Source organism: Pleuronectes platessa, chromosome 17 (assembly GCF_947347685.1).
Source record: "Pleuronectes platessa chromosome 17, fPlePla1.1, whole genome shotgun sequence".
Lineage (NCBI taxonomy): Eukaryota > Metazoa > Chordata > Actinopteri > Pleuronectiformes > Pleuronectidae > Pleuronectes > Pleuronectes platessa.
The window spans coordinates 5,088,829-5,101,595 of NC_070642.1; the positions used below are offsets into that span (position 1 = coordinate 5,088,829).

The 12,767-nt window shown below is 40.2% G+C and overlaps 1 protein-coding gene across 5 annotated transcripts in view; it reads right to left on the minus strand.

The window, feature by feature from the left end:
* ankrd6b (ankyrin repeat domain 6b) overlaps positions 1-12,767 on the minus strand; it is a 37,805-nt gene that overhangs the window by 21,378 nt on the left and 3,660 nt on the right. For 2 of the 5 annotated variants that reach the window (XM_053445639.1, XM_053445636.1), the window contains exon 2: positions 795-1,121. In XM_053445639.1, the coding sequence (XP_053301614.1) occupies positions 795-920 (126 nt within the window). In that variant the 5' untranslated portion in view covers positions 921-1,121. Of the gene's footprint in view, positions 1-794; positions 1,122-2,979; positions 3,074-12,767 lie in introns of those variants that run through there. The other 3 variants (XM_053445635.1, XM_053445634.1, XM_053445637.1) reach the window with 2 other exon arrangements.

Genomic DNA, 12,767 nt, shown 5'->3' on the forward strand with positions numbered 1-12,767 from the left:
TGCGTGCGTGCGTGTGTTCCATCTGATGTTGTTAAATCTCTGTGTGCATAAAAGTCAGTGCCTAGTCCTTGTAGGGGTTGATCAGCATGGAGAATAGATGCTGGGTCAACTTATCAGATTAAACTAAATTCAAGTTTAATTCACTTTCAGCTGATTTAGCTTGATGAACTCTTTGTAATACGACACACAGGGACAATGGAAATGATCAGTGCAAAGATCTGAAAGCTGCCAATTTCTGATATGCAGGTGAGTTTGTTTTTAAGGGATTTGTCCTTTTCTAACATTTTCTGGGGTTGCAGTGTCAAAATGCCTAAATGAAATATTAGATAGATAAGAAATGGGGTTGAAAGCTTTAGAAAAGCTTAGAAATACAAACTGAGTCAAAGGTTAATATCTCTTTCTAGTACGCAATTGAAAAAAGTTTAGGTACATAATAAGGTATCAAATTGGCACTTCTATCACATTATTTAGAATGATACCCAGTCCCGTGGATACATTTTGTATCACAGATGTGTATACAAGGAAGACAACTGATTCCTCTCCAAAATCTGATCTGTTTACACACCACAAACAAAGCGTAGGCTGAGATCCAACTTTTACAGCTACCTCTGTCCCGTCATTTTACCTGCGCCAGACAGCTTCATTGACAGATTTACACCAGCAAATCACTGCAGACTTTGTTGGAACCAACCTAAATGCTTCAGCTGTGGAAGCTCTTATAATATCCAGTCATGGACCAAAGTGTGGCTCAAATGGAAATTTAGATCTGACTGCAGCACAGCACATTCACTCACCTTGGTGACAGCTACTTTTGCACCCTTGTTGATAAGCTGGACCACATTGTCGGCCTGTCCCTTGTGTGACGCTATGAGGAGGCGCTCGGAGAGTGCGAGGACCTCAGCCGCATCCTGCTGGCTCATGAAGCAGGGCGAATGATGCTGCTGTCTCCAGATGCTGAGGAAGGCCGCTTTGGCAAGGCTCGCCGATGCCCTCTAACTCATGGTGAGCTCCTTGACAGACAGAGGTGTCAAACAGGAGCTGGAGAGGCTGCCAGTGGGTCTGATTCTTCTGCTGCTAAAAACCGCACAAAGCGCCAGGATTCCTCCCCTTCATCCTCTTAGCTGCAGGGGAAGAGAACAGGAAACACATGAATGGAGTGAAAACAAGTCAGCATGTGCTCTGCTCATAGTAAGCTGGCAAACAGCAAAACAAGGGAACGGGCAGAGCGGACCGACATCACTACTGTCCAGCCCTTGTGTGATCATGTGAGCTGGACTGAAATAATCTGCAATGAGAGCCACAAAGAGGGGTCATATGTGGTCACTGCTGTACAGCACAGCAAGCTCTTCACAAACAGTGAGACCAAAAAAAACAACAAGCAAGAACATGGTCCTAATCACTGCACACTTCACACACACACACACACTCCTGTGGTTTGATGATTTTTTCTGTGACACACTTCTGTGGCTTTGGTCTAACCACAGGAAAGAGAGCGATAAAAAGGAAAAGGGATCTCGCACCTCAAGAGACTCCTCTTATTTCTCATTATCATTCAAATCCAACAACTGACAGACATTGAGCTGTCATACAGTTTCTCCGTCTTTACAAGCTCAGTGGAAGGCATTGTAATTATTTAAGTTCCATATCTTTGGATATTAATTCTATCAGTTATGATTAGAAACGTGTTATTCCTTCAATTTAACTACACACAATGTTTAACTGTTCTTATGGTCTCAATCGTTCTTTTAAAAGGGCAGCCCGATGAACACAACACAACATTACTGTCTTCATTAGTAGTTCTGATAAGGACGCACCTTAGTGGTCTGAACCAGTTACAACAGCCAGACCAGTCTACTGTAGGTCAAGATACTCAGGTCTTAAAAATGCTCCATCATTAGCGAGAAGTGCAGGTGCTTTCAAAATAAAATGTGTGCTGAGTAGTACTGTTTAGCAGGATTTTACCTGAGAACATCTTCTGCATGTATCAACATGGATACAGTTATCAGAACCCATCCCTGCCAGAGTTGAAGATACTGTTCCGTTACTTCCTGAGATGCCTTCCCAGCAGTGGCTCTGCGACCTTCCAAAAAACCTCTTATCAAATCAAGATGACATTGTTAATAATATAAATTAGCCTAAGCCTAAGATATTATGTTGCATTGCAATACAACTTATCTAGAGATGGGTGGTTCGTTTTTAAAGAATAACACGAAAAACAGCATGGTGAAAAGGATTAGCACCCTGCAACAGGTAATTTCCACAGGAACATGACAAGGTCATATACGAACAAACTGGTAACCGGAGACGGACACAGGATGTGAGAGATGGTGAAAGCAACGTTTTCAACTCAACACTGATTATACAGCTCTACCCTGCAGAGGAAGAGGCATGTCCCATCTGATCCCTGGAGTCTAATCTGTGATGACAGTTCCTCTAATGACTGTATTTTTCATTACTGGAAACACAGCAGAGAATGAGACAACATGGTGCAGATGACATCAACAAGAGTGATTCACAGCGCCGCAGGCAAACATGGCTACATCCAGAGAGAGAAATGGATTATTTCCAAAACATTAAACTTTAATTTCAACTGAACCATGAACCCTTGGTGTGCAATTCATTTTGACTGCCAAATCATTTTTTGTGCACAAGCCCAACAATTTAAAACCCAAAAGTAAATGGGTACCTTCCTTAAACAATTTCAATAGAGACAATATCTTGATCTCTTTTGAAAAGTAACAGGAGATTACTATCAAAAAGTCACAACTAGCCTAATGAAAGTATCTGACTGAAGAAGTGCCTGATGACCTTGAAAATACAACGGAGCCACAGCCACACATGAGCACACATCCTGTTCCAAATGAGGTGAAAACAATACTAACACCGACCAATCTTCTATATTCTACATGCAGCTGCCTGCCCATATTTTCCTGTGAGGGTGGGTGCACTGTGTCCATAAAATAATGTGTACATACTTACACAAACTGGGCATGCAATGGGAATTGTAATTGCAGTGGGCTCTGCTGACAAATATACAGCAAACACAGAAGAAGGCTGATGAAGAAGGAGGAAGCTGGTAAAAACAAAAGTGAAGTTTCTTTGTTAGTTTTTGTATGTCTGTGTTGAACAGCACATGTTTTGAGTTCCACTTGTTGCTACAGGTCTTCATGAATGCACTCATTATCTTTTTACCATTGTGTTTAGGAGAGAGGCGGGAAAGGAAAGTGATCGGGTCAAGACTCTGTGTGGAATGTGCATGGAAACTCTATAACTACTCCCAAAAACAAAAAGGTATGAACTGGACTTCATACAATACAAATCAAAAAGGCATTTCATAGAAGCCTGGCCTGCTATATATTGTTAAACCTGGAATGTTATTGGCTGCGATGTGTTCCAATTACCCCTATAAGCCTATATCTGACCTGGGGCCTGTACTACGAAGGAAGTTCAACATATCCAGGTTATCTTTCTGATATCCGGGTGAAATTAACCTAACAATCAAAATCAGGCTAAGCAGTCACACTGCTTATCAATTAAATCAACTCAGGTTCTGCCTCATCAAGATCTGAGCGCGTGCATGAAAACAAAGGGGCGGGGTTTACTACGTATGACCAATCACCAATCACTGGCAGCAGAGCCAAATACAGAGCGAAGAGGGGCAAACTCTTCTATCATAAAAATAGTCGAACAAACACATTATCTAAAGAGAAAGTAAAAGATACACAGTTACAGCTGGTAAATGCAGGATGGACAGCTGGTAAAAAAAAAAAAATTACGGAGCCCCCTGGTGACAAAAGAAAGTCTATTAAGTAACCACGACATAATAACGTGTGGGAACAACATAAATAACTTCGGGCATTGAGATATGAGTCTGTTCTTTACTAATGAGAACTGCTGAACAGAACTGAAGATGCCTTTTGGATGAGAGATGAAATGTTTCATTTAATCACATAATGTAGCCTTTATAATGAGATTTAGTTTGACACAAACTGTCAGCACTGACTCTGAGGACACACTGTGGTGGAAACATTTGCAATTACTCGTCAAAAAAAACATCTTAATCTATTTTCATGCGCCACGGCGACAGAAGGTGACAGAGCATATTTGGTATTTTGGTGACAGGATGTGCCTGACGCATTTGGAACAAGACTGAGATTTACATGGTGTGTTAGTGGTGGGGATCAACTTAACCAATCAGACATTTATCATTCCCTATAAGGATACTCATCAGAATAGGTAAAAGGATTTTGTCGGTGACGGAGGACCCTTGTCCTCTGCAGAGACCCTCTAACAATCCACACCAGCTCCACAAGATCCTCTAAGAACAGTGATGTCATGTTTCGAAGGAATCGATTGGCCAGTGGGCTGTGCTTTTACACTGCTTGATCTTTTATCTCCAACGTAACCTAGCCCTTCAGCATAAGTAACCATGGTGATTTACCCCGATACAAAGTGAATGAGACTGAAAACCCTCAAGTAAACCTGAAGTGACCCCAATAACCGCAAATCCTGCTTCATAGTACAGGCCCCTGTTATGCAAAAGAAGAAAGGTGAGTTGTCTGTGTTGTTCTCCAAATTGATGGCATTGTTTGGACTCACTGAAGTAGGATGGTAGTGACAGAATACAAGGATGGATGAGCTCTTGTGGTGAAAATATTCTGGAGCATATAGTGATTCAATCATCCCTTATAGGAATCTTATAGAGGTTTCACATTAGTGCATGTTATAAATTGTTTGTGTTTTAAGAAGTTGTACAGTGTATCTAAATAAAAATAATTAAAAATTAAAGTTGCTGTTTAAAAGGGTGCTAGTGATTTAAGGTTTTAAACTCACTTTGCTCTCCATAGAATTGTGTTACTTCTCACAAAAAAAAATCAACAACATGTTTTTACAGCACAATGAATGTTGTCGTCATTCAGATTGACATGCAGAAGTGACCAGAGGTTTGTGTCCGACAAATTTCACAGTTTAAATGTTACCAAATTGTTTTAATCGGACCACACAAAGTGTCGAGGGCCTTATATGCATGAAAAAGTTTTTTGCAAGAAGCGTTTGAATGGCTCCTTCCTGCCTGCAGAAAATGAACGAGATTAAGAAAAGGGTGGGGGGGGGATTCTCTACCCGGCTGCATTCCAGTTGATTCTAAAGAAGATCTTTTTCAGTGAGAGACCCACACACACAAAAGCAGGCCTCGCCGTCACAGTGAGGGTTCTCACACGCCGCTAGGCAACAAGGCTTTTGTGTAAACTTTTAGGAACTCAGGACTCGGTTCAAAAACAAGAAATGCCAAGCCCTCGCTTTTCACATGGCTCAGGGAGGAGGCCCGGGAGAATACTTATTAACCTGCTCGCTTCTGAAACAACCTCCCTGTCATACTGACACACTGCTTTGTATCCGTGTTGGTTCCCACCTGGAAGGAAGCGGAGTTGGAAAGTATTCCGTCGTAAATGAGTTACAATCAAAATTACAGGAACCAAGGTTAAAAATAGAACAAATGAAAGTGGCAGCAATAGGTTGTATGGTTCTATTTGAACTTTTCAATGTAGGTGTAATCTCGGTTATTCAGAAGATGTCTCATAAAATCAGTCTCACAGATTCAGTCCCATAAATGAGTTACAAATTTTTGGAATTTTAATCATTGAAATTAACAGCATAGCATTTAAATGTATTTATAATTATAATAACAGCAGGGACAATTTAAGCTCATTCATTAGATCATCAAAGGGGTTCAGTAGAAAAGTATAACCATGTAGCCAATACTGTTTACTATTCAAACATAAAGAAACAAAGACAAGAAATCATGCTAGAATGGTCAGAGTAAATAAGACCTGCTTTAAAGGTTAAGCATAGAGTTGGTTTAAGATAGAGTAGGGCTGGGTGATAGTAATTATCACAATGTAATTTTCATCAATAGTAATATAACAAAGGTTCAATATATGTTGCTATAATGCCTTTGGATTGTGAAAGCACAGTGTGGCAGTATAAACTAAAATTGATCAAAATGTATTTGTAAAATGTTCTGCTGTTGGTCATTTTCTATATATAGAAAAAAGTTTAAAATCGCCTACACCACATCACCTACAATCAGTTTCTAAACTTAAAATGAATAATAATGTGACACTTCTCTCAACAATTATTGACAATTATCTACTATTTTGAAGATTGGTATCTTTATAGCTAGGCCTGTCACGATAACACATTTTTCTGTGCGATTAATTGCCCCAGAAATTATTGCGATAAGCGATAATATTGCCGTTTTGACACCATTTTCAACTTATATAATGATAATGGCATAATAATGCAAGTACACCCTTTCGAAGATCAATAAACTTTTATTTTTAAAGAACACTGGAACTGGACATCTGGAAGACATTTAAAATATCCAGAATTAATTAACAAAACATCCAAAAACAATAAATAAAAGTATTACCGCGTTTTGTCAATACTGTTTTCAAACAAATGCGACATGTCGGCTCGCATAAGTTATTTGGTTCGCCCCGGCCGTTGGGTTTGAAGCCGAAGTGCTCCCACACGGCAGCTGTCGCGTTCGGCTTAGAAACCAACTTCATCTTTTTATTCTTCCAAATGTTTTTTCTCTTCTCCTCTCGGGACTTTCATGCTGCACTCTGCACTGCGCAACGCCAGGGCTCCGCCTCCCACATAGAGACCAATGCTACAAGTGACTGAGACGTGACGAGGGGGTTAACTTATTGTGCCCTCAGCTCGGCCTTTAAGGCTGCGCTGCAGGAAATAATAACCATCACCAACTGAATGCCTAACCCTGCGCGCTGCCTTGAAGAATTCAGTTGGGGCAAAAAAACACCATCCGGCGATTTATTGCAGCCGGCAAAAAATTATCGCTCATTTTAATTTATCGCGCAATTAATTGATTTATTGCATATCGCGACAGGCCTATTTATAGCGAACATGTTACACCTGTCTAAGACAGACTGAACCAATAAACAAAATGTTAATGCGACAGTGGGAATCAAACTTTCTCTAAAGTGTTTTGAGCCCAACCTTACCACTAAACCGCTCAGGTTTTCCACCCACACACTGTAAGTCGAGGAGAGAGGTCAGGAACACCTCAGCCTGAACTTTATATGGCAGTGAGTGACAGCTTAGCAGCGCCCTTCCTATCAATTAAGGCTTGGATGTCAAAAGCTACATTTGCTGAAGATAACTCACTAGCCTTTCAAAGCTGTAATCAGTGTCATGATAAGTGCTGAAGTATTGGAGCAATTTAAGTCCAAAGTGACTAGTTTTACAGCTGTTATAAAGACTACATCAGTGTGCAATGTGACCCTGTGACCGGAGAATACAGCTGTGGTTATTTTACCACAGAAAAATTCCCAAAACTGTTCTCGGCCCCAAGGTTTTAAGTCGAAGCATCAACAGTGGTAAAAAAAGGGTATGGGAACCATTTGAAATTACCAGATTTTCTGTATTAATTTGAGGTAAAGTGTGATGAGGGGCCACATTCACTTCACATCCAGAGGCTAAAAGTAAGTGGCTAAGTTAGGGGAAGCTCCTCAGAATAAGGGATGTGTCAGCTCTTACATTGTGTCTCCTAAACTTGACGTGCTGACTGTTTTCAGCTTTAATGAAATCGGAATGTCTCAGCATTCTGTTTGATTTATTCACTAAACTAAAAATGCTCTTCAGACTTTGCTCATTAAATGCAGCCTACATCAATCTGGGCTTTGTGGCAGAGTAGCCAGACAGACGCCTATCCTCAATGAAAGACACACGAAAGCACCTAAGGAGTCCGAAGAACTCTTGGACTGTGAGAGACAAGATTGTTTGGTCTGATGAAATCAAGACTGAACTGTTTGGCCTCAAGTCTAAATGTCGCGTCAGGAAATCAGGCATCCAACTCAGGACCTCACACTGAACCAAGGGGCCACCTTCGAGAATGACAACCAATCTAAGGACAAAGATAAGACAATGCAAAAGTGGCCAAGGAACAACTCTGTGAATTTCCCTGAGAGACCCAACTAGAGCCCTGCATTGAATCCATTCACACTCCTCTCAAGGGACCTGAAAATAACTATCCACCGATGGTCACGATCCAAAATGATAAGGCTGTGGGGGGAAAATCCCCAAATCCTTGTATGCAAAGCTTCTTGCATCATACCCAAGAAGACTGAAGGCTGTAATCTCTGCCAAGGGTGCTACACTTAGTACTGAGTAAAATACTGAGTTTTTCCTTTTTGATAAATGTGCAACATTTCTAAAACTCAGTTTTTGCTTTGTTATTATGGGGTATTGGCTGGTTTACTATTTAACACTACAATTAACTCCTAGATTTCGAAATTATAACAATTGTCAGTTAACACAATGAAATAAATGGAGTGATATAGCGACACAGACTCTGGTGAGATGTAGTTTCAGAAGTGTAAGTGTGCCACTTAAATCAAATTACCATGACAGCACTGAATAGCACCTCTCGAAACAGTGTTAAGCTGATGAATAATGCTGTGTCAGCGACACACACTATGGTTTCAGCTTGGAAGCTGACAGCATTGTTACCAAGGACAGACCCTGAACAGCAATTAATATCTAAAGTATGCCAGGAATTTAACCACTAGTGCCCATCTGTCAACATCAGCATCCGTGTTCAAAACGTCAATCTAGAAACCCTCAATTTAAATTGTTGTAGGTGTGAGATTATGATCTGACAAACAAGACATTAATGTGACCCACTGAGGGACCCCAAAAATACCAACCTGATTTCAAAGAATTGTATGCTGGGGGGATACAAAATAAAGCCTGAACAATAACGATTTTTAGGGGGATTTACAAACAACTCCTATACCATATATTGGTACTATTGGCAATAAATGCTGATATTGATATGTCTGTGAAAGCCTCATATAAACCAATATTATCAGGCAACAAACATATTGGACAGCTCTATGTAAAAACAAGGCCCTAATTTTGAATTTGTCTTTCTAACTAACCCCCTTCAAGAAACCAGTAGTGCTTCAATGGCTAGTTTATTTTCTATATCTGAGTGTAAAAGATTCCCTCAAGCGGGGTCATTAAACTTTAAATGCTCTCAGATGACTGCAGAAATAAATTTTGCAGTAGATAACAGCACTGGAAATAAAAAAAACATATCCTTCACTGCAGTGTGTACTTCTTATCTAGGATGAAAACATTAAAAACGAAATCTGTATTACCTTTGTGCAATGAGGCAGGGTATGAATGCACTATAATTAACTTCAGCGCTTTGAGCTACAACCCTGCCTGCTGTACATTCTCTGTTATGTGGGTCAGCTCTTGTATGTGCTCTCACAGCCCCATAAAGAACACCTTCTTACCTACTTTTCAGTTCCGTGGTTCACTGCATGAGCTTTTAACACACTGGTACTGTAAATTCCCTGAACTAGCCACAACGTCTCATCTCTTAGACATGAAGAGGTTTATAAGTGTTCATCTACCAACATTTCACCGCAAGATTTATAGCTTTGTACCCTGGATTTCTAGGTCCAATTTCTGTCCATTCTTGAAAATACTTCAAGCGTTAAATGAAACACAAACACAGTAGCAGTTTTAGAAGAGCCACTAATGATTAACTAGATTTCTATGGAGCACTCTCCATCTTCTAACATCCCTATTCTATATGTTACTTTACATGACAAAAAAAGTGGAACTACATTACAAGGGCAGTTTAGCGCCCAAACTATTTACAGCACTCGATTGCCAGGGAGCACGCTCTTCTTAATTATAAAGAGTATAAGTATAACTCACTAAGGTAACCAAGACAAATCCCACTGCAGACTTCACACCAAACGCTGACAATATGAAAAATTATTATGTAAAGAATGTCTCTCCTGATGCTGAGGTTGATTTTCCAATCTTGGTACACATCCACTCGTGACTGTCCTGGAGGGGAACCCCTCTGAGTAGACCCTCCCAAGCTTTCTCCCTTTAGAAAGTATTTTCCTTGTTCTCATGAGGGTGTAAGGTTTTCATGGGTGTCATTTTCATCTAATGAGGACACGAGAGCCTTTCAGTCCCCAAAAACAAGATTAAACTAAATTTGACATAAAAATACCAAATATACAGGAGAAGTTATACCCTTATATGTGTGACATAAGGGTACGAGCAGCTTTTACCACAGAATAAATTTATACTGTGGACGTAGACCACGCTATCATGTTACGCATGAGAGCACACAGTTTGCGCTAGTGCACAACAGAGCCCCAGTGACAGGTACACAGAGAATACAGGTGTAAAACCCTAGATCTTCCTGCCTGCTTAGAACTGCCCTTCTCAGTAATACAGCTGGAACCATGACAAGGTCTCCCTGCCTGAGAATGAATATAAAACCTCCATGGAATTTTAATGGATGTTTTGACTGCCAACAAACTCGACGGGATGATGCCAATGGTCAGTCCAATTATTACTGATGGGTAAATGAGTTTGTGAAAGAAGGAGAATGAGAGAAAAGAGAGAAAGAAAAGAGTTCAAAGAACTATATAGACCTCTACAAATAAAAAAAAAAATATCATTCATTTATTTTGGGCTAGCATTAAATCTGACAACGAACAACACACAGTGACAGATATATAACATGCCGCTTCCCATCAAAGGCTATTACCAGTGCAGCTTTTCTCTCAGCAGGAGGGATTTTCCCATCACAAACATGATTATATGGTTAACAAGTGGCCAGAATGGAAGGTCCCCCTCAACCCTTTCCTCTATCCACGGATTTCACTCAAATCTCAGCCATCTGTCTTCCCTTTCACCAGTCAGGGACAGAGTGCCAAAACCAGGTTAAAACAATCCTTTGACCCATTAACTAATCCCGAGATTTGTTTCAGTGATAGCTAGCTCACAGCGGCAGTGAGATCTGTGCTGACTGAAGCGTTTATGATGGACAAAATGGACCATAAATTCTCCAGAGAATGCTGGACAAATATTTACGACTACATCATCAGTTTAATCACTGTAAAGTACTTTTGCATTTTGTGCCGAGACATAGGAGACTGACGTGCTGCTGGCTTATCCTAAGATCAATGCTGGAAATAAACCTTCTGTCATCCATGTGACAGCCGAGCCAGATGTGATAGCCATCTAAATTACTAGTACAGAGGTCAACTTATACAAGATAGGACAAAAAATAACATTAAGAGCATGTAATGTATTTTAGTACAACTCTAGTATTAAAAGACATTTTAAGTACCATTTAAAAAAGCTGGTATTTTGGGGTCACACATTTTCAGATTAGACTTTTGATATTTTCAAAGTAAAAAAATATAATAAATAAACACATAGACATTACCCTTGTAACTGATGAACAGGTTTGAACTTTGCATGACTATCTTTTCTTTCTCTTCTTTATCGTCATTGCATAATACCTAATTGTGTGAAAATGCTGGGAAACCGACCTTGTAAAACAAAACACTCCAAGGGGAAGTCAGACCATGGTTTGCTCCTGTGGTCAGAGTGACAATATCTGTCTTTTGGAGAGTAGTGATAGTTAGGTTTAACTGGTACAAAATGAGAAGAGGACACAATTTTTCTCACCAAACACTAATCCTCTCCAAAAGATTCAGAATAAATCATAGTGACCGAAAAACTGCATTGACTCCCCTCTATGGCACCAAATTTGCTGATGCCAATTTCCCAGATTGGTGTGGTTGGATATCATCAGAAGTGTGCACACAAAATGGTTCATGCAACTTGTTCCAACCATTGGCTCTGTGTCTCATGTAAACAAGATTTCACATATTCCAGAGCCGTGTTAACCTTACTGATAACCGCATTTATCCCACAGTGTGAGGCAGCAGGATCCTGCCATGAAAGAGATTGAATTCAAGCTTAGCGCAGCATCTCCGGTGCTGATTGTCACTTAACGGAGATCAGACAGTAACCAAATTCATCTTCAGCAATTTGATAATACATGTGCCGTAAAATACACACAACCAAAATATTACTTTACTAACAGGTATTTTTGTACATGCACACATATGCATTAAAAGATAAAAATACAGACCCCCAAAATTGAGACAAAGACGGTGTAGCTGCTCGCAATGCCACATCTCCTGCTGAGTGTCAGCTGAGGGGGGGCACATTTTTCAGCACTCCCTCCTTTGGAACACAGACTATTCACTAATTCATCTGCACATTATGATATCAGCTTCATATCCGCAGGCAGCTGGTGGCTAGCATTAGCTCAAATGGAATTAACTACAAACCACACCCTGTTTGCCTGATTCTATGGCCTTACATCTCACATAGGGATATATCTCCTCAACAAACACAAACCAACAGTTTAAATCAATCTATTTTCAATCCATTCCTCTCACAGATACAATCTCTAGATTCACAACAGTAAAGCCACAGCCAGCTAACCATCCCGTCGCAACAGTCCCATAAACTGCAGCACAGGATAGTGTAAATTGTTGGAACGGTTGCCAGGCATCATCTATGTTACTTTTCAATTAAAGGTAAAAAATGTGCATAATAATTATGATTAACTTACCACAAAGCAGACATTTTGCAACTAATCCAGCCCTGAATGAACCACCTACAATAAGCACGTACTGCACTCACTTGCAAATGAACGTGGAAAAGACGAAAATACAGAAATCATTGTGGGCATTGGGTCACTCAAATAAATATTTTGATTACTCTAAAAAGCTTTTTTATCCAGCCCTAGTGTGCATACACCAATGCTTCCCTCCATTTCTTTAATCCTCTGCACACACATAGAACTCCCTGAAAGCAGGTGCAGTGTCTGAGGGAGGGCTAGG